The sequence below is a fragment of the Lates calcarifer genome, linkage group LG7_1 (assembly GCF_001640805.2).
Source record: "Lates calcarifer isolate ASB-BC8 linkage group LG7_1, TLL_Latcal_v3, whole genome shotgun sequence".
NCBI lineage: Eukaryota > Metazoa > Chordata > Actinopteri > Centropomidae > Lates > Lates calcarifer.
The window spans coordinates 6,857,232-6,880,294 of record NC_066839.1 but is presented as its reverse complement, the minus strand read 5'-3'; the positions used below and the strand labels follow the sequence as shown (position 1 = coordinate 6,880,294).

The 23,063-nt window shown below is 39.5% G+C and overlaps 1 protein-coding gene and 1 long non-coding RNA gene across 2 annotated transcripts in view; one reads left to right on the top strand and one right to left on the bottom strand.

The window, feature by feature from the left end:
• The window catches only part of LOC108873470 (disks large-associated protein 2), a 94,872-nt gene that overhangs the window by 36,851 nt on the left and 34,958 nt on the right, over positions 1–23,063 (top strand). Inside the window, exons 2-4 of the mRNA XM_051071809.1 lie at positions 9,354–10,513; positions 18,888–19,105; positions 21,552–21,708. Of these exons, the coding sequence (XP_050927766.1) occupies positions 9,354–10,513; positions 18,888–19,105; positions 21,552–21,708 (1,535 nt within the window). The remainder of the gene's footprint in view (positions 1–9,353; positions 10,514–18,887; positions 19,106–21,551; positions 21,709–23,063) is intronic.
• Positions 1–23,063, bottom strand: part of LOC127142655 (uncharacterized) — a 64,278-nt gene that overhangs the window by 26,368 nt on the left and 14,847 nt on the right. The window lies entirely within an intron of this gene.

The window sequence follows — 23,063 nt, the reverse complement described above, 5'->3', positions numbered from 1 at the left end:
AACTCACACCAGCTGTACAAAGTGAGACTTGTGCAATGGATAAATACTGTACAGGAGCAGTTTCCATGGAAATGTGTCAACAGTTGATGTAAGACCTCAACGAGGAAAGGCAATTTGCCAAACCTACGTCTCCTACACCTGGACTTTTGTCGTCCCCCATCCCCCCACCCCCATGTTGTATCATCAGCAGTGATATATTTTGTTATGTTGCTTGAAATGAGGAAAAGTACTTGATGAAAAGCAATGTTTCAGGTCATCTTACAGGGCTGCCTTCATGTGTTACTCATGGAACTCATAGTCTCAAAATAGATCACTGTCAGCACCTGACCTAAGATCACAAGGTCCTTGTTCCTTGTTACTTATTTGAGACCCAAGTCAATAACTTTGCTTTTCTTTTGAATGCTCTGCAAAACAACTTACACATTATGTGTACAGTACATACATGTATGCAGCGTACGTAAACCCTGAGGGAAGGATATGTTTCAGCTCTATATAGGACCTTATCCTTTGTGTTAAATCAGAGTAGTGTGGGAGGCTTTACAGGCTGCTGCACAGTGAGCAGTGATGGACTCTAAGCTCCCTATTTGGCATTTTCTTCCGTTGAAGGGCGTAGAGAAGAGACTGAGACTGTGTCCAGGGTGTGTGGCATCACTACAACATCAGCCAGCATCTGCCTACCGAGGAGAGAGCAGCAGCAGTGGGAGGGAGTGGGCGGATATCAAAAGGTGAAATGCAGCCTCTGCTGCAAAGCTACATCGAATTGAATATGATTTTGTCTCAGTTACAAGGTCTAACACTCCTTCCACTTATATAATGTTCCCTGTGTCTATGAGCAGAAACATGTTACCATTAAAGAACTGTCTCAATTTTGCTGTCTCTGCAGTACTGCAAAAGTGATAACACCTTTATTAACGGTAAGATGCAAAGCTTGAGTGCGTTACATTCAAGCCCTTGTCATATGAGTGCACGCAATGCTGATCAAGCCTTTCAGCGCCAGGTAAATCTCTCTGTATTTTGCAGCATATCAGAATTTCAAATATGGTGTCTGCAGCAACATTCCTGCGATAGCACAACAATAGTGCTGCATCTTATATCAACCAGCAATGATATGGTGTTTACATGTGCAGCACATAAGCAGAATATTCTAAAAACTAGATCATAGCCAGGATATTCTACAAAGGCAACTTGGTTTTGCATTTTAGTTCAGCCATTCATCAAGGCATCATCACCTCGGTTTCCTCCCACTGTCCACAGACTCTGAACTGACTACAGGTTTGAATGTCGGTGAGTAACTGTACTGGTGCACAGGCAACCTGTCTAAAATTGTCTGCCTGCCTCCCATCCAGTGCATGCTGGGACAGGCTCCAGACTCCTGTGACCCTGACTAGCAATTAGTAGGCAGAGAAAATGAATGAATACTATTATTTTGTCAAAAAAGAAGAGGGCACTCAATGCTTCCATGATTTCTTTTTGGCAGGTTGTTCTAACCGTGGGCAGGACACCTCAGGTAGACAGGAATATCCTGTTAATTGGTTTATTTATGGCAACAGGGAGACCAAATCACAGGCTAAAGTACATGTAAACAGCTTAACTTTTAAAAGACTTCAAATGGAGTGTGGCCAACCACAAAAGTAGCCAACTATGTTAATACCACGCTGCATCTGTGTCTCACTTCCCCATTGTTATATTCAGGTTGCCATTTGAGGTTGGTTTATTGCCAGCCTTGTTTTTTTTCTGATTAACCCTCTGAGGTAACCATTGGTAACACTTAATGGTTGAGACTCACTAGAGCATCTTGGCGAGTGCTTCACTTGGTAGAGTTTTGGTTATTTACAAACAAACCTTTATACATATTTATACATAATTATTTTGCTTGGTTACAATCACAAGACTGTGAGAAATCAAGGTTGATAAATGCTGGAAGTGCCTTTTAAAGACATTGATATTAAGTCCCTGCTTGTTTTTGCCCTCCAGTATAATTATTAACCTTTAGATTGATTAAATGTGAATCATGACCACGTCCGACAACTTTGTAACTGACCTGATTTTATTTGATTTGATTTGGTTTGTTTCCAAGTGGATGGTGGCTTGTTTTTCTCACCAAACATCTGAGGTCAGTGTTTGATTTAGAGGTCAGGGCTAGGGAACAATCTGGGCGAGTAATAACAATTGATTAAAAGAGGATGTTTTTGCTCATTGCTGATCGATAAATTATCTCAAGGATGTTATTTTTCAACGGTGTGATTCATGCTCTACAGTTTGGCTGCCTGTTGCTCTGTTCTCCCCTGCGGCGTTAGCTAGCTGTGCATTGGTGTGGAGGAGGAAGGCCTCATTTATTCCAAGTTATGCAACCATCTTGGGAAATGCTGGCCAGGCGCTGACTGTAGCATAGCGGCAGAGCTTAAACTTAGCAGCCAACAGCACGCTGGTTTCCCAGAGAGCAGAGCAAGAAGAGAGGCTTTCCCCATCTCTCTTTTTTCTCTTCCGCACTGGCCCAAATCTCTCCTCCCTCAGAGTGAGGGATCTTTGTCAGGAAAAAAAATGTAATACAGGCTGCATCAGGTGCTGACAGAAGCACATTTAAGGTAGACAGGAAATAGCCTGTTGATCATGCACCACAATAGCTGTTGCATAAGCTCTCATCAATGTTTCATGTACTTGCAATGTGAGCTCTTAAAGAGCCAAGGGGGAGTAGTTGAATTTTTAGAACCTACTGTCTTACTGAAAAAAATCACAATTAATCATGACAGATAAAAGCATTTTTTACTCAGTATGTCAGATATATACAGAATTGATTGTCACCTTAATAAAAATGTTTTGTAAAATGTTTCATTTTTGCCTACAGTATATCAATGTGCACAGTTCAATTTACATTCAGACTATGGCAGCATGTAATCTTCTCAACTATAAATGTGATCTTCTGAAATGTTTCCTTCACCCTAAAATGGAAACAAGCTTGCTTGCTTTTCTCAAAAGCCTTTCAGAAGCTTAATTCTCCCCCCACTGAAGTCCATCAATCTCGCCGTCTCCACATGTTCTCTTTTTTTTTCCTTCCTACCATGAGTTAATCAGATTATATTGTCTGATGCACGTGCAAATGTGCATGAGAGCACAGTTGCTATTTTCCACAAACACCCTGCTTTGCACCCAGAAGCTGCAAAACAGAACAATTTGTTGGCCACTGAGCAGTTTAGGGTTAAGCAGTTGCTCAAAGGCACCATAGTGGTAGTATTGGAGGAGCAGTAAATGCTGCTCTTTCACCTAACCTCTCCTAACCTTCCTGCAGATTTATTGGCAGCATCAGTGCAGAAATGTGGTCAAAACTACTGGCTGACAAGGAAAAGACACACAAATACGAAAATATATACTGATCCTGTGAAAAATAAAGATTATGCCAACAGCAGTTATACAGATCAGTCCATTCCAGGGAGATTCGTGGAGTTTTGCTGGTGACCACACTTGAGTACTCTCCTATAGGACTGAAACTGGTGCAACTGCAGAATCAGAAGTACGAGTTGCATGGCCACATGGAAGTCTGTTAGAGTAAGCACTTGAAACACTCTATGGTTCACCTCAGGCAGATAAGCTGCAGGCTAAAGGTGCTCCATACTGGCATCAGCTCATCGTACGGAGAGTGGGTGGTATGGTCCAAGACAGAGCTGAGAACTCATCTTCCCCTCTGCTACTGCTGGCTGCAGGCTATCCAGACTCAGCCCTATGACACACTAGCTTTTCTTTTTTTTTTCTTTTAAACCAGTTTGTTGAGCCTGCCGGCATCCCCTGCCTTGATGTCACCTCCCCCGCACATAGAGAACAGTGCACTGGCCACTATGTATTAGTAGAAGTTGCAGAGCAGTCTGTTGCAAATATTGGATGACACGAGCCTACTCAGACAGTCAGTGTTTGTTTATGTTGTAAGACTAGACCAAGTTGTTATATGATACGAACTCCCATAACTTGACTGCAGCACCTTCACATCCTCACTACGGATCGGTGGCAGGTGTCATTGGCCTCTCGCGCTGCCAGGAAAAAATCCTACAGGCTACCTCAGCTCACAATCATTTAATATGAAGAGTGGCTTGATATGAATCTTGAGCTTCACCACAAAATTCTACGGTGTAAATTTCTGTTCTACAATACAGAGATATAAAACTACAGAGGAGCTGTCAGTTGATTCACATTCACTCTGGGGACAAAAATGCTCCAAAAGGATCAAGTTATCTAAAATGTTGCCATTCAAAATGTTCCCAGACAAAAAGTATCAATCAGTTTGCCACAGCTTGACAAAGGCTGAAGAATGTCTGGAAAGGTTGCTCTATTTTTTGGAAGCTATTAGTATGGATCCTTTATGTGATTTGTGCCTTGAGTAAAAGTTAGTCATACTGGTTTTCAACATTTGTTTCCACATGGTAAAACAAAATCATTGCTAGAATTTTAACAATACAAAGTAAACATGAAACTAAAAATGAGCAACAACATTACATTACAAATAAACAAACAAATAAATTACATTAGCAACTGTAAGCCTGGAGAGGCTAGATGTAATAGTAAAGTAATTGTAGATAATTACACTGCAGCCATAATCTACCTCTGCTTAATGATTGATTGATAAGTAAAAACATTGTAGCACCTTCCTGGTAGTTTATTTTCTTCCTTCTGTCTCTCCCTTGAAAATGATTTATGTCAAATTGGCACTACTTGAAATGAATTGGTTGATAGCTGGAGAGACCAATCTGGGTTGAAAGATTAGTCTCTAAACAGCTGATTATGTAGTAATCAAACCACCTCAAGAGAGTTTATATAATCAGAATCCTGGGGTGATTTCTGAGAGAAAATGCAGATCAGGCTGACAGTGATACAGACACCACACAGTGGGAGCAAACAGATGTTTTGTGTCTTCTGAATGTGTATTTCATGTTGCCATGTAGCGATACATGAATGCTGAATTTGTTTGATTGTCTGACAATATAACATGACCATCTGACAATATAGTGCCAAATACATCTTTAGAAACTGTGGTCTGGCATAATGTATTGAACTACATTTGACTGCAGAGGTTTTCTTTCCTTTTTTCATTTTTTTCTTAGGAAGTCAAAGGCAGGACAGTCAAAGGAACATGATTCACCAGAGCAGCTGCAAATCAGTAGTTATTTGAAAGACTAGCATGGCTAGGTAAACAGTGATGGTGGTTGGACAACTTAGTGGGCCATGGCACTCAGATGAAATTATTAACTGAACCAGCTGGGCCCAGCCAATGTAGTTTAGCCCAAGCAGATACAATGTGGATATATGATCTGATTTAACAGCTTTGTACTTTATCTGCTCTTTCTTGACAGAGGATAAGATCAAAGTTTAAAGGTGCATCCAGCCAGAGAGTGGTGTGAAGAAGCATCTGATAAGATTAGTGGAGATAGATAAGCAGAGATAGCAGCAGGGATGGTGGCTGGACTACTAAGCAAGCCATGGCATTCAGATCAAACTGCTGAAGAAGACTGTGCGTAAAGTCGCTTGAACAACCAATTCCAAGCTACCTGAAACTCAGTAACTCTAGCACTTCCAAAATTATTAATTTTAGAGGAAGGAAAAACAGATTATTGTCTTGAGAGAAAAAAGAATGGCCCCCAGTCAGGCACTAAGGCATTGGGACCACTCTAATTAGAAGACATGTCTCTAAAGTCTAACTGTGCTGTGAACTATAAAAATGACACAGTTTAAGCCAACTAGATAATGCAAAATGCTAAGCATAAAATGTTATGTTTGGTCTTTAAAGAGTACCACATGTAAGCTCCAGTTATTGTTCTTGTTTACTATGAGCAACAGATTCATTTTTTAATTGGCTCAGGCCTCGCTGTGGAAGCAAAACTGCATTTCGACAATATGCTGATGATCAGCTGTTCTGGTCAATGAAACCCACTATATATTGTATGTAAACATAATGACACATCTAAAAACTGCATCACTGTGTATTTGGAAATATATGTTTGGACATTGTACTGCAGAGCATGTCATGTGTATGTATGTACACACACACTATCTCTGTCTGCATTCATTACTATTGTAAGCTTTAATTTGACACATTTTGTTGCCTTAGCAACTGGTCGATGTCATCTACTTCAATGTGGTAAATTTGAGAGATAGTGAGAGGGGACTTAGGGAGACAACAGAGAGCTATGATGATGGAAATGAGATAAAGAGCAGAGCACAGAAGGATTATTACAGTGATTATTACAATCATCCTCTACAACTATTGCTTCCTATAGTCACACACAGTGTTTTATAAGTAACCAAAAATATACGAACTCTGCTAAAATAAAAACATAAATGAAATGTGAGAATTAATCACATAATATGGGTAATTACACCCTCTAATAAATAATAGTGGGTTTTAATGTCTTCTGTTGTAGTTACAACTAATTTTGAAGTAAGGCAAGGACATAAATCAAATGAAAACAATAATTACATCTGAGAAAGCTGTTGGTAAAAACCTGCCACACAACACATGCCACTGATGGTGGATTTAAGGGGTTAGAGATTTTTAAAGTGTTCTGTTGCTAAAGCTGTATTAATTTCAAAGGTATTTTGTGTGGGATTTAAAATCTGAAAACTATATTATGAGACATAGTTTAAGTCATATTCAACTTTTGATTGTGTGTCTCCAAGCTGGTGCTTCAATTCATCATTCATTTGAACTGCACGAAATGTGGCTGTAGTTTTACTGGTGCACCAAACACAGTAGGCCATACGGCAAGTCAAGCTCCAAGTGTCTGTTACACATTACATACTGTATGTGTCTCTGTTCCCTGTTTTTTGAGATCAGGATCCACCCCAAACAACCTTGAAAATCCTATTACAGTTCCTAGGTTTTCAGCAGTGGTTGCCATGACAACTGTGCATTTTATTTCTGGCTCCTTTGAAATAGTGTGTGAGATCACAGATCCAAAATGTTATGTAAGATGAAGAGTGCTGTTCCAGACTGGGGTTTCCTGCTGAAGAGAACTTAAAGTAATTAATTATAGGGGAACGGCAGACACACTGAGCGCGCTCTGACATTGTTTCCCTGTTTACCTTGCAGCTTTTATCACATACTGGTAAGATGTAGGCTGTAATCATGCACGAAGCTAAGCATTGCTGACGGATGCTTTTAATAACACTGCTCATTTTGGCACATATTGTTGTTCTGTCTGTCCGCAAGAAGTCATGATCAAGATGTGCGGAAGGAAAATGGAAAATAATATTGGTAGTGCCTGTGAAGAAAGAAAATTTATAATAAACAGGACTGGGAAATTATGGATTAATTTTAATGGGATTACAGGACAAACTGGCAACTGTGGCATCACGTTCTATTGCAGTGAAAACGTGCTTGTCAAAAATATGTATTTCATTTTTGGAATAATCTTCAAATAAAACCCTCTTCTCTCCCAGTTTTCAAGAACACGTCAATAAAGTCAAGAGAGGGGATTACTGTAGTTAATGTCACAAATATACGAAGTACTAACTTCAGTAAATCTAGAGATGAAAACTAAAGACAGATTACTTACTATTTTCCCTGTGTTCACACACAACACTCCAATAAGTTTGCTCATTCATTTGTGGTTTCTGAGTTTCAGAACATTACTGATAGGGTTTTACCAGCTGCACACACACAGAGCTCATCCTATTGACTCACAGTATCTCTCAGATATTAATTATGAAAGTCCTGCGTTTCATGCAGACACTTTGTCCTCAAAGCTTTGCAACTGGAAGCGTGGCTCTGTTTTTCATTTATCACAGATTGTAGTGCCCAGAGTATTAATCAGAGAAACTGGACAATTACACTCTCATTCTGTAAAACTACACAGTCTCCATGTTTACAGGCAATACAATAAGAAATGGTGCTATCAAAATATGATGAGTGGAATGAATAAAGAGGAACTGCCTTGATTAGTGTACACATTTTTCTTCTTCAACGGTTGATGTTAAGTATAATTGATGTTGGATATAATAAGCTGCAAGCTTGATATGAACACATTGTTTCAGAACTGTACAGTAGGAATATAACAAAGAAAATGTCATGGGAGCTTGAGCAGCATTCACCATTAAGCACCTTCCAGAGATTGGCAGAGCAAAAGGATTTAGGAGGTTATGCTGAACTTTTTAACCCCTCGTACAGAAGCTACTAAATGTTCTCATCTAAAAGTCTCTTTGAAGTCGAGCAAAATTTGTTGCTCTTTGTGATCACTGCTCAGTGATGTGCACAGCTCTCCTCAAAATAATTAGGCATATAGCTAATAACAACTGGTGCAACACCGCAGGGCTTGAGAAGTAACTTTTATATAATAATACTTTTATCACAGATTCCAGAGGAGAATCAGCTTCCTGCTACTTAGAAGATTGCTGTGGGATATGTTTAGGACCCTGTTTTTTTTCTTATTGTATTTTTCTCCTGTGTAGAATTAGATACTGGCCACAATAGAAATGAAAACTTTTTGGCAGACATCTATCCTTGCATAGAATGATATAATCAGTTGTGCAAAAAATAATATTCCAGGAGATTATTCAAGTCATAATAGCTTGAAGGAGATAATCAGTAATCTATGGCAAATTTTACATTAGAAGTAAATTCTCTGTCACTGAGCCTTAAAACCTCCAAGCTATTTTGGGGGCAGAACTGGAGCAACTTCTTTTCAGATGAGATGGGATTTGACACATAGTGTGTCATTAAAACCAAGTACAAACCCTTTGCCTGTTGAAGAAGTGAAAGGATTTCCACCTAATGTCAAAGAGAAATGTATCCCTTGAGAAATATAGCTGTGCCTCCATACTATATTAAAAGCAGTAGAGGGATTGTTGTCATGTTTGTCTGCAGGTTGACCCACATTTCTGACATCAATAAGGAGTTAAACAAATTAATTTCAAAGTTCTTAAATTAAGATTTTTCATTCTTAGTTACATCATCCATTGTCATTATACTTGTATATGAACAGTGATGCTCAAATAACTTCTCACTTAAAATGGTCCTTTCTTTACAAAAGTGTTCACTTGCATTATAGGTCCCTTGGTGTATACTGCGCTGTAAAGGGCATAAAGATTACATATTTACATACATTCATATGTACATGCACAAAAAATGTCAGTGTGTCTGAGATAAAGAAATTTCTTGTCATTGAGAATGCTGGATGAATGCAAAGAGTATCCCATGGGGATATTTATCTATCATGTTCTTACTTGTAAGAATGCCCACAATAGCAATTTCAAATCATGGGGCTTTGGGTAAGAAAAAGAATAACTCCTCATATTTGCTCAGAGCTACTCTCTCTGACTCAAGCTTTTCTTATGTCTTTGTTTTCTTCTTTCTTTCCCTATCTCTGTAACAGACCAGAAGTTTTCACCTTGGTCCCAGTCTCGAAAGTTCAATGAAGGCAGACGCCTCCCTCCGGCCAGGAACATGAAGGGCTTATCGGGCAGCCGTTCCCAGCACCAGATCCCTTTACCCCATGGCTTGGACTACGACCCCCACGTCCATGACCTCCATGCTCACCATGGCTCTGACTCCCGCCACTCGTCCTATCTGCTCAGCCCCACAGAGAGCTGCCCCATGGACTTCCACCACCGGTACTCGCCACGCAGTTCCATCCACTCTGACTGCATGATGATGTCCCCTGTCATTATGCCCCCAGTTGCTGCGTCTGACCACATCTCCAGCAGCACCTTCCCCAGAATGCACTACAGCTCTCAGTATTATGACTCAGCCACACGGGACGACTGCGCTGCCATCACAGCCTCTGCCACCTCCCCAGCTGTTGCTGCTGCTGCAGCCGCGGCGGCTGCCTCCTCCCACCATGCCGGCACCAAGAGCAACCGCCTTCCTGCTAACCTCCTGGACCAGTTTGAGAAACAACTGCCGCTACACCGCGATGGCTTCCACACATTACAGTACCAACGTACCTCCACCACCACTGAGCAACGCAGCGAGAGTCCTGGCCGCATCAGACACCTTGTTCATTCTGTCCAGAAGCTCTTCACCAAGTCTCACTCCCTGGAGGGATCATCCAAGATGAATGGCACAAAAGGTGATATTATAGGAGGTGGAGGAGGAGCAGGGGGTTATCACCATCATGGCCACCACTCCACTAAACATGGTAGCAAGAGGAGCAAGAGCAAAGAACGTAAGCACCGCTCAGGCGGCTGGTGGAGCTCCGACGATAATCTGGATAGTGACAGCACCTACCGCACGCCCAGTGTCATGTCGCGTCACCACGGGGAACATGTCAGCCACTGTTACCCAGATTCCATGCACAGCCACCACTTTGGAGACCTGTCTCTCAAGACCTCTAAGAGTAATAATGATGTCAAATGCTCGGCCTGTGAGAGCATGGCCATGGCGCCGGAGGGCAAATTCATGAAGAGGAGCTCTTGGTCGACACTGACAGTCAGCCAGGCTAAGGAGGCCTACAGGAAGTCATCGCTTAATCTAGAGAAACCCATGATGCACATGGACCTCAAGCCTTCATCACGGACATGTCACTACCTGCAGGTAGGTGGTAGTTCACTTAATTCATGTTTTAAATGTCCAGAACATACTAATACTTGCTTTTGCTCAAATGCCTGTTAACATGTGCATCTTCGTGTATGCTACTTACTGGTACATGTCACCATAAATAAATACTGCTTATGGATTTCACATTAAATTACGATTTAGACAGTTTAGAATTATTGTTTTTTTATTTTTTTTTATTTGTTCATTTTAAAGGGATCATCTGTTAGTGTCTGCAAATCATATTAACAGGAATATCACTGAACTAAAGAGTTAATGTAAGCTCTTAAGTGCCAGTGCAACCTTAACATACAGTAATGATGTTACTGTTTTTTCAAAAGTTAAAATATGTAGCCTTCTTCCATGCTATTTACTAGGATTCTTGTCACTGTTAAATGCCTTCTAGTAATTCTAGTGACAGATTGAAAGGGCAGTAAATGCATAGGGACCCTGAGCATCACCTATCAGAAAATATAACAAACAATAATTGGGATCAATATCTACCAATCCCCATAGAGACTCCCTCTGCATAAAATGCAGTGAATGATGTATTGATTAGAAATGCTGCTAGAGAGGGCTTTTTGGATTTCACCTTTCTGTTACTCACTTGAGGGCAATTACAGTGTCCATGAGTGTGGGAAGCCAATATATCTAACCAGGATTCCCTTGTGTGTAGGCACTTCAGGGAGCTATTGTCTATTAAGATGTGGTAATCAATCGGGTGAATTGATGTCATGGTGGAAGACACTGAGAGAAAAAAAGGCTACCTCCTGAGCTAGACTGCAATGTAAACACCACCCCCCCAAGAAAGGCCACAGGTGTGATGTTGTAACAAAATATACTGTTGTTGGACAGTCTTTACTATACCATTGACGTGTTAAAAGAATGAACTAGTTTAGCCTCACGCACTTCAAAAACACAGTCAAAAGCCAAGTGTTTGGGGTTTTGGCTATTTTTGATCATTTTTAATATTTGGCACTTGGCAAACGCTCTCATCCAGAGTGACTCACAGAGTGAAGCATTAAAATACTGTAAATTTGAAAAAAAAAATTTAAAAAATCCAGTTTTGAAACTGCTCGACATGAAAGTGATTTAAGATCTAAAAATAATGGCAACAAAGTGACAGGGATTTCAGGGCCTTCTAAACTGTGAATTAATTAAAAAAGGACTTACTAACATATTCACGGGCTAGCTTTGTGTTTGTGCTATGGAACTCTGCATCTCCCAATAACACTTTCCTCTAAGGAGAAGTTGGCCTGGACTCCCCTCTCAGTCCATTACGAAATGGTCTACTGCTTGTAATGGGGATGAGAAGAGCTCAAGAGATTGGTCATTATTAAAGCTCCCCCTACCGCCCCCCTGAAGATGATGTATGCCTTCTGCTAACATTGCATTCATCCTGCTCTAGCCTTGTGCCCTGTTACGATTTTGCTTGTACCTCACACAATCACCAAAGATGCAAATGTTTGTTGGTGACACATGCATTTACACCTAAAAATAAAAAACTGAGTTAAAGTATATGCATGCACTACAATTAGCTTTTACTGTCTGCCCTGTTTTTTTTTTAGTAATGACAGTGGATTCGATGAGTTGCACTCATATAAAACCACAAATAGTTCTCTTAGGCTCTGGATGCATTCCTGTCCATGCTTGGAGAGGGAGGAGAGGTTGAGTTTTTGCCCAGTGCTTGCACTTTGATCCAATGTGGAGTGCACAGTTACGCACAGACACACAAACTGCGGTTGTCTGTGTGCCATGGGGACAGACAGACTCTGTCAATACAGAGGCTCTCTCACTGGCATTTGACAAGCGTATGTGTCAGCAGGCAGAGACCCTGCAGCTGCCACATGAACACATTGAGTGTGTCCACACTGAGAGCTTTATTCAGTGGAATAAGTGAGGGAAGATCTGTACACAGGCATTGTGGTCAACACTCTGTGTGCTCATCGGATTTTATCTGTTTGATGTGTCTGGGTCCTTTAGGTCCATGTTCACTTGTGATGAGGAGGACAGGTCTGCTTTGGGCTAGTTGTTGACATAATCTTGTTTCAGCTAGGTGTCAAGTCTTTATGCTTGCCCTAAGCCAACAATCCCTGTTGTAGGATGAAGCTTTTGTGAAACAAAATGACCATTACATTGTGGAGGAAAAAAAAAAGAACTAAACATGATAGTGTAAATCTTAATAATCATCATGAAACTTCATCAGACAGATACAGAGAAGGTACAGGAATTAGCCTTCCAGTGAAGGATAAAGAATGCTGTGATAATTTTCAGCTAAAAAGCATCATTTGTACCCTTTAAATGAGTTAAATGAGAATCAATTCAGACATTGTGTGGATTGTGAAAAAACTTTGACTGTGATTTTACAAATTACTATTTGAACTATTGTTTCTGGTAACTGATAATTTAAGTCATATATAGATGGAATAAATGAATAAAATTTGCATGTCTGCTACAACCACTTTAGGTCTTAAAAGCAGACTTGCAAAAACATTTTTCTTTCTTGTTTTTGGGTTTGTATTTCTTTTATTTCAAATTTCAATTCAATGTCTCTATGATTGAATTTTACTAATTATATAATATCTTCTATTGCTAATTTGGCCATGGTCTCCTGTGTTGAGAGAGATAATTGATATTTAACAGGACTGAACTGGGTAAACAGAATAATGGTTTGGCTTGCCCCCAAGATTTTGAAGCATGTTCTAAAGGTGAGAAACAGTAGAGTGTGCAGTAAAGGCAAATTGTACAAAGTTTCTGCAGTGTTCCATCAATCATATAGCTTCAATCAATCATATGTTTGTGCCCTTCATTGTCTGAAGTGTAGCCAGTGCACTACTTTCCCTTAAGTTTAATAATGGAATCTCTCAGGCGATGGCAGGGGATTTGAAAAGATTATCTGGGGAGGAAGCTGTCTCCCCTTGATGTCTCTATTATTTACTGTATGTACTGTAACAACCCTAAAGGTTAAGCTTGTATCCTCCCTATGATATAAAGTGGTCATTACAACAAATTATGTCTCTTGGGGGACTCTGGACTGATACAGTGTGGCACTGTATGTCCAAATCAACCAACAGAGAATTTACCTATAACTACATGCTCCAGTTAAAATTATGGGGACAGATATGGGTAACAGTCTGGACTCCTGTCAAAGGGGGTTTAACATCCTGCTTATTTGCATTCACTTGCTTATTCCAGTCACTGTAATGAGTAGGACACTAAACTGTCAAAACCTTACTTCAGAATTCAGTAGACTGAGATCAATGTCACAAATCCCACACTTGCCACTAGCATCCAACAACTTACTGTGTGGAATTGTGGGAGGAAATTTCAGCATTCATTCACTTTCAAACTTCAGATTGTTCTACCAGTTCTTATAGGTCAGTGTTTTTGTTCTTGGCATATGTTAACATCTGCTGCATGGTCTTATAAAACCACCTTCTGCAGTGAGAATGCTTTATCCCAAGGTTATTTTTGTACACAGTATTCTCAGTGTTTAGTACTAACTAATGATGGTGTAAAGCTGCTTGTCTGTGTGGCTGCCTCAGAGGCACAGCTGAACATATTCTTTCAGGTGTAGCATCAAATGAGCACAGAAATAAGGTAATGCTAATGAACTAGCTCGGTGCCTCCATGAGTGATGGCTGCCTTGTTAACCATAAACCCAGACGATCAATGGTCGTGCATTAGGAGGAAAATTATTCTTTTACTTTATTGCTGTCTTTAAGCCTGATTAATTTAGTTTCCAGACAATTGCTGCATTTTATTCCACTCATGTGAGGGAGAATAAATGTATGCATAGCAGATTAGCATGCGTGATAGTTTTACTGATAGGTCTGTGAAGAAAGACATAAGCAAGCCAGCTAATTTTCATGTTACCTCCCTTCTCTTTTTCAAGCAGATGACACAAAGATGAAGCCTAATATCACAACATTAGCAAACTGAACGATGATCTCCCATTTTCCTATGCTGAAATGTGCACGCTGCCCAAAAGTTCATTTGTTTAGGATTCAAAGGAGAGTTCCAGCAGCATACGGTCTAAATGCTTCAGAAGCCTTTTCATCTTGACTACAAAAAACACTTGGGAAAAACATCTAAGTAAAACACACTTGATTAATGATGGTAGAAAGCAATTGGGACTATTATTAGCATCTCTAAATCTTTCTGCTTTTTCCCATTTGCCACCTCCCATAAAGGGGAAACATGTCCATGGTTTTCATGTAAGCGCCTTGTGCTGTCTCGTCCTTCACCTGTCTGCCCTGCTGAAGCAGGCTGTCAAGTCAGAGAGGATATTGGGTGTTAAAGAAAAGAGAGAGGGGAAGAGATGGCCAACAACAACAAGCAGCAAGAATAGAAAAAGCATTACTCTGTCTCTATTTGAAAAAAGGGGGTATGAGCCACTCTGCTTTCTGTGAAAGTGACAGTTCAGTGACTGTGGCAGAGAAAAAGCCAAGCTATATGATTGGGTAAAGTGAGTAATTGGCAGAGCATTAAGGACAGCCCAGTGCCTGAGGCTGTTGTTTCAAGAGCTAAGGCTGCCTCGTCCACTGGAACAACTGCTACAGCTTAACCACACACTGACACAGTGTTGTACTTAATACATGACTAATCAATATGGTGCCAGACCATGTAGTTTGTGACACATTGCCATCATAAATCTCCATCTTTGGGAGGAGGAAACCACTATGTGTTTGGGAGGAGGGGGGGCATTGATTTAGATCCCATGAATAACTGGACTTGTCAATATTAGTTCAATCTCAGTAATGACAGATAAGTTTAAACATACACAGTGTATTCAATATGACAAACAAAAATATTGAGGGAAATTGCCTTTGAGGAGTTAAACTGGATGTACTCTACCTTGGTTTCTATCACATCAAAATCTAATTAAAACCTACTGGTTTTCAACACGAGCACTTGGTTATATGTAGATATTTGTACTCACAGTGTGTAATTACTGGCTCATAATCACTTAATCCTAATGCTGTTATGTTAACAGTCACCGTTTACAGTTATTAGATTATGAACATTTAAAGCTATTTATATTACATGATGTCATGGCAGAGATCATATACATTGTTGATTATTTCTGCAGTTTGTGATCACATTCTCTTGAGAATTGATTTTTAGGTACAGCAGGTCAAAAACATATGCTGTGATCCTTTGGCTGTCAGTCAAAGCTAAATTATGAGCTCCTGTTTTTTGCAGTGACGCCTTGCCATTATTGACAGTGTGCTGATTTAAAAGTAGCAGCCCTGGCCTTAGGTGTATAATTGGCAACCTTTGCTGTGTATGCATAAAAATACACAAACTGCCTTACTGCCAAGAGCGAGGGAAATTCTATTAGTCCTTTTCTAAAAACCCTTGAATTAAATATGCTCATGCTTTGATTTGCAATATGAGTGCTATTCTCAAAGGTTGTTTTTTTTTTTTACCCTTCCCCATTCAACTGGTTTGATGATCCTACAGATGTAAAGCAGGATTTGAGTTCCTTGTAGAAATGTGCTGATGAATCTCACCCAGTACTTCAGATTAATTTTCTCCCAACCCACCAAAATGGACTCTAATAAACATTAATGAATGGAAGGGTAGATTGTGGGCATTTTTTTTTTTTTTTTTAAGTTTTACAGTTGGTGAAATGCTGACATACTGCTTACATACTGGCATATTGCTTTTGGTCAACCTGGAAAACTTGATATTGGTTAGAATTTAATAAAAGTTATACTAATGGATTCATAAGTGGGTCTAGCCCACTGTGTAAGTAGAGTGTCTAACAATATTTGGTTTAAAGTACAAAGTAATTTTTCTAAAGTTAGCATGTCTGGACTGTGCAGAGAAACACGAATGTCTGTCAGAGACCTGCAAACACTGCAAAAACATACTTATACTGCATACAGTGTGCCTTGCTGCTAATGTCCTGCTTATAAGCCACAGCATTATTATTTTATCTCTCTGTATATATTATACCCACAGTACGTGACCAATTCCCTAATAGGATGCAGTGCTTCTTGTTATTACCACCCACTAGTGGAAACAGTACAGATAGGAAAGAGCCTTCACTTACAGCCCCCCACACACTTCCAGCCAGCATCAGGCTAATAAACAGTGGTTACCCAGTTTCTGTGTTTATGCCAGACAAACTGCTGCTGCTGCTGCTGTCGAAAGCATAAAGCCCAGTGCTCTTAGTGCAGTGGAGGATTTTACTTAGAAAGAACCTCACTGACAGAAGGTGTTTAGAGCAGCAAATGGAGAAGCTTTAATGAACAGGGGCTAGCTTGAATCACTGTCAACATTGCACTGTAACTTCAATGCCTAGCCGCAATGCTTTTCTTTCTTTTTCCTACACAGAAGGCTTCTCAGTAGTCTTTATTATTTGATCTGTCCAACTGCCTTTGTATTTCCCATGAGCTACCCACCCCCATGCACATACATGCACACAATTCCAACACTGTGATGCCTTGTGCCTTTTCCCCCTTTTTTTCCCTCTCAGAAAAGATGACATGGATGCTAGACATCTACAGTATAAGCCTCTATCACAGCTTTCTTTTTTCCTCCTCTGGGATTTCTCATTCAGAGGCAGACCTTATGGCCTTAAGGCTTGAATGTTGACATCTGAGGTGCATAACACAGTTAAGTCAGATCTTACTATAGAGGATTGCCAAATTTACTTTTTTCTTCATGACCACAGGAAGTCAGTTGAAATTACTTTTAAACAGTTGTTTTTAAAATCAAATGATCCTATATTTAATACACAGATTTTATCTCTTAATGTTCAGTCATTTGTCAGTTTATCTGTTTTTCATCAAAATTATGGTGCATGTGTTACTATAATGTTACTATATGTGTGTTATAAAAGCTGAGACTGTCATTCCACTTCATCTGCCACCCTCATCACACATTTAAGCTGTTGATAAAAGGCTTGGAAACGCAATGAATGAATAACCACAGTATAGGTTCAGTTCCAGCTTAGTAAAAAACATATTTTGCCTTTGTAGGAGATTTATTCAGTTGAGCCATGGAAAACTGGCAAATGATCCTGAATATTTGAAAATTTGTGTTGAGTTGTGGAAGATATTATCACTGTAAAACATTAACAGATGTCTCTGTGGACTATCTTACCTGGCACTTGCAGCTGTGTGTTGTGTAAAGCCAGCTTTGTAACCAGTAATCTCAAGTTTATCTGACTGCTTAGCAGATACAATTTTCACACTTATTTGGCAAACAGTCATCTAAACAGCTACACACAGCTCCATGTATGCCTGCTTTATGGGATGAAAATATATGCTTTGGACGCTACATTTTCCCATTGTGGGAGTTTTCTAGGTTATTACAAATTGCATTAATTTTACACTATAGACTTTCAGAATTTGGACTCCTCAATAAATTGTTGATGTACTAAGTAGCAAATATAGGCAATAATTTCAGACACAAGATAAACAGAGACTGTGTCTGAGTATTTCAGCACCATGGAGAGAGACAGAGACAGTGTTTGAATTTTTCAGAACCATGGGCAGAGCACAGAGAAGCACCTTTTTTTCTGGCACAAGCAGTAATATCAGGAATAATGACAGGAAGACAAATTGAGAACTTTGGCTGTTTCATTTTTGCTGCTAGATATGAGACATTATTATTATCTGTTATTGCATACATACATTTTTATATTTTCAAGAAGTATGAAACATATCAAAGTCAGATTTAAAGTAATAGTTCTATTGATTTAAAGTTTAAAATCTAAACATTTTTCATCAATAAGCTTAACATAATCACTGAAACTACTGTGTGTTTCATATGAATACAGTAACATGTTACATTGTAATGTTTTATTTCCTACACTTGAGATCCACACAAGTTGTGGCTCCATAGCTACAGTGATGTAGCGAATGCTATTCATTTCAAGAATTATACAAAGTGCCTGATCATGGTTGCAGACAGGAACTTAGCTTAGCAAAACCCACTGGATCTGATCCTCATGGGTGGAGAAAGGTTAAGCATTGAGCTTGTTTAATTTGAGAACCCAGGCTTACAGATGAATGAACAGAGGTGGAGCTTGAAACCAGGGATGGGAATCAGCTTAATTTTCTGTTTAGGGAAAAACCAGCCAGAGCTTATCCGACTACTTCTCTGATACAGTTCTCACACTTGTTTGGCTAATTGGGCCTCATTGTACTTGCAAATAATATCTCTGGTGTAGCTCACTGTACAAGTCTGATATTTTGTCTTGGAGCAGAACGACCCACTGTTATATCTGTACTCCACCATCATTTAACAAGTCACCACTGATACTGTAAACAAGTAATATCTTAGAGTATTATAACTATGTTATTATGATCATACTGTGTATATAGTGTTTATAATACAGGTGTGTTTTCCCCCACAGGTGCCCCAGGATGAATGGAGCGGATACCCAGGCGACAAGGATGAGGAGATCCCGTGTCGACGGATGCGCAGCAGTAGCTATGTCAAAGCTATGGGAGAGGTGGATGATGAAAGTGGTGACTCTGACACCAGCCCTAAGACCTCCCCACAAAAGGCCATTCGGCCTGATGCTCTTGTCCTCAAATCAGCCATGCAGAGACCCCATTTAGACTCCCACAGGTAGGCTTTGCACCTGGCTCATTATGTTCATACCAAAGCTCTGTGATGATTCAATTTCAATTCATACATTTAACTCAAGAAACTGGCATTCTTTAAATTATTATTTTATTTTATTATTAAGAAGCTCAGGGATTGGCAGCTGCTTTAGGGTCAACAAAAACAGCTTTTTTCGTGAATTGTTAATTATTACAATATTACAAGTATTACATGCTTAGATTTTGTTGCAATTTGTGTCTTAACTCTGATGACAGCAGTTGGATTTTGGCTCCAGTAATTGACAAAGATAGTGGTAAATGGTACATAGACTACATTACGAGGTCAGTGCAAATAGTGTCACTGTGTTCCATAGCTACCCATGCACACAAGCACACACACAGACAATTATGGTGGCAAAGCTGTCATATAGGTTGTTGGCTTAGGAGTTGGCTTTCTCAAGCTTCAATACAGTTGGAAACTTGTGAGTAACATTGCCAATGCTATATCAATATTTTATGAGCCTTTGATCAGCACCTTTGATTTTAGTGAGCAATGATAGTGCATGTCAATACTGCAGTAGCCTGCCAGCAGTGTATCCAAACTACTCCACACACTAGTATTTTAAGGAATGAGGAATAACTTATGGGAGACGCATGCACAACTGAACATGCACTCAACTGATGATTTCATTCAACCATAAAGGTCTCTGAAAAAACATGTTCAGTGCTGTAAGTGAGGGTTCCAAAGAAAAACATTTAACTTAGCTTGTATAAATTATAAACCTTATCTTCAATAAATGTTTTAATTCTCAGCCTCAGCATTTTTTGTTTCTATAAATCTGACTCAATGCTTTGTTTACATGCTGTCCAAGTAAAAAGTGCTGTTTGCTGATGCTGACTTTTGCTCAGTTGTTCTCCCTGAGAGATATGAAGAGGTTTAACATTATTTGGAGATTCCAAGTGAAGTTGCTTGGCAACAAAATGAAAGGACCAGGTTTTGTTATTGTTTCTTACATCATCTTACGCACGACTGGATTAACTGTATTAAGCTGTATTGAGACTGGTATTTAGTTGTTGGTTTGTTTTATCACAATGTTATTATTATATTGCTTTTGAGCCCAGTTAGCTAAGTATTTGATCCCTGACTGTTTCATGAGATCAGTTAAAGTAGTGCTCTGCTGAGCATTTCAGTGCCAAATTGGGTTTTTGTGACCTTTTTTGTGTACTCGTCCAATATTTGCAGAACATCTTACCCAGGCAATGTGGCTCATCTTATCACAGTGTTGTTGACAAGTGTGTAGAAAAACTGTCACATACAATGTCAGACTCAAGAGAGCAGGCTTAAATGTGTGTGGGCATATTGCATGAGGGAAGCATTGACACATGGTTAAAGGTACAATGTGTTTGATCAGTAATACATCAAAGTGTTGGGTATATTTCTAGGTATAAGACAACACTTTGATGTATTACTGATGATAATGATGTCTGTCATGAAAGTCATAATGTTCAGCTTTGGTTGAAACTGTTTAAGAGAGCCATTTGTTGTTGCCTGGCATTGATTCAATTTCACTGTCATTTAATATGTTGTAGTTTGTGCTGCAGTTATTGTGCATTAACTGTATTGCATTATAGTAAGAGGTGGATAATAAGAAAAATAAGTGTAAATATAGAAGTAATGTGTTGCAGTCTCTGCAGTGGTCGAGTAGACTGTGAAGCAGTAGAGATGAATAATTTAGAAGCATAAATACAGTGCCACAATATAGTTGGTGGCCACAACATTGTAGATCAGTGGATCCTTAACTGTTCAAAAACAAATTTGACTTCTTGCAGTGCCCCATTTTTTCTTAATAACTTCCTAATCATCTCTCTGCAGTGACATGTATCTATTCCCCAATGACTGTTTTCAAGCAGTGTGGCTTTCAGATATAGTCAAATTCTGTGAACCTGGGGAGGCGTCATGCATCCGTCATCCCTATTGCCGCTCAGTGCTATTTTTGTTACCATCATCTCAGCAGGGTTCTGATCACTTCTGCTTTTGTCCACAAACAAATTAGCCCTCTTGTTTTTAGTCTCTCCAAGAACATAATAATCTCATATTATTGCAGCTCGTAGCTCTAGTTGTTTCTCTAACAAGAACCAGAGACAAGCAGTACACACATTCTCAGTAGTTTTGGGATGAGAGAGTTACTGTTGTCTCATAGGACACTTGGAGCCACACTAGAAGCTAACGACTCTAGTCATTAAAAATAGTGAAGTGTTGATCCCAACATTCAGACAGTGTCATGAGGAGATGAGTCATTCAAGTAGTGATATTAACTTTGGATAGAAATATTTAACCGTATACCAAAGATACACCATGTCCATAGATGCTAACCCACAGATAAATTACATACAGTATTATCCAGTGATGTTCCATGTATGGCTTTTGAATTGTGCAATCGTGTCTATCCCTACCCCCTGTCCTTGTTCAGCCAGGGCTACCACTTGCAAACCACAAGAGATATGCGACCCCACCCTAGTGTCACGCTGGACCCTGCCACCACCTTTCATCCCCCACCCTTCCGATCTCGCAACCAGAGCTACATGCGCGCCGTCAGCACCCTCAGTCAGGCTAGCTGCGTCAGCCAGGTGAGTTTAAAACACATGCATTGCACAGAGGCAACACCTGGAGACATCAAAGAGAGATTATGTTATGTTGTCTTGTATGTAGTGGCTGTGTGTGGAGGGGCATTACAGAAACGTAAAACATCAACACGTGTCCATACTAGAGGTCCACAGGTCTGTTTAGTAGATATAGCATTTTCTGTCTCAGCTGAAGTCAATAGAAATAACTAATTTGTGCTGTTTTGAACTGGGAGTTGTTGTTTTAACTAAAACTGAAACTTTAAACCTACCACTGAATCAGCTCCAGACAGTCTACTGTTGTTTACACTTTGTTTTTTTAAAGCGTTTATGTGCTACAAGGAAATGTAGAATTGTACATATTTGATAAATCCAAGACTCTGTATCCTGATTTGGCCCTAGGATGGCTTGGTGTAGGCCACTTCTAAGTGATTCATCACTCTCCTGTTGTTGTGTCATGCCAGCTAGTTAGCTAGCTAACAGCGACTAAAGCAGCAGTTTGTTTTAGTTTTATTGGGCTTATTTTTCTCAAACGACAACTCATGTTTAGAAATAGAGATGACTACCTCACATCACACACCAACCGTTTCAAGTATCTCTCCTTTTTCATACCCAGCTGTGAAACTATACAGTTGGATCAATTGTGCAATTCTGTTTTGGAACTCCATGGTGGCACAAGATGTAGCTGCTACAGTAAGAAGATTTGTGACACAACCAGCAATCAAGCCTCTATAATTAGGAGTATCAAGAGTAAAAATTTTGTCCAAAAGAAGACACTCCTGTGCTATCACCCAGCCAAATGATAATAATAATAACAATATAATAATAGCAAGAGGTCCGAAACCCAGCTCTCTTCTGTAACATTATTCAGAATTTTAAAGACTGAAGTAATAAGAAAAAAGGCAAGACTATGTTTACGTAATATTCTGCACTTGATTATGTAAATTTCTTGTAGCTTTGTTAAATATAAATGATTGTACAAAATTCTAATATTATAGCAACGATACAGCTTACAAAGTATACAGGATCTGTGAAGAGGAGAGAACATTATAGAATACAACTGGACAGATAACTTCTTCTTAATGTTACATACTTTGCTGCATGATTTGATACCAACAAATGAATTAATCTCGTATCTGCTGTAAGAATTTAGATTTTTCTTAGAGACTTGCTGTTACAGGATAAAGAACGGAAAATGCAGTGTTTTTCCTAGTTTCCATGTAGTAACATATAGCATAGTACATCTTTGTTTTTGGGTTTGTGGTAAATTGAATGCTCTTTAACGCATACTGAATATTTTTCTGATTGTTTTTTTGTTGTCATCTGCCCTTTTTCTCATTTGATCTTGACGTTTATTCAGT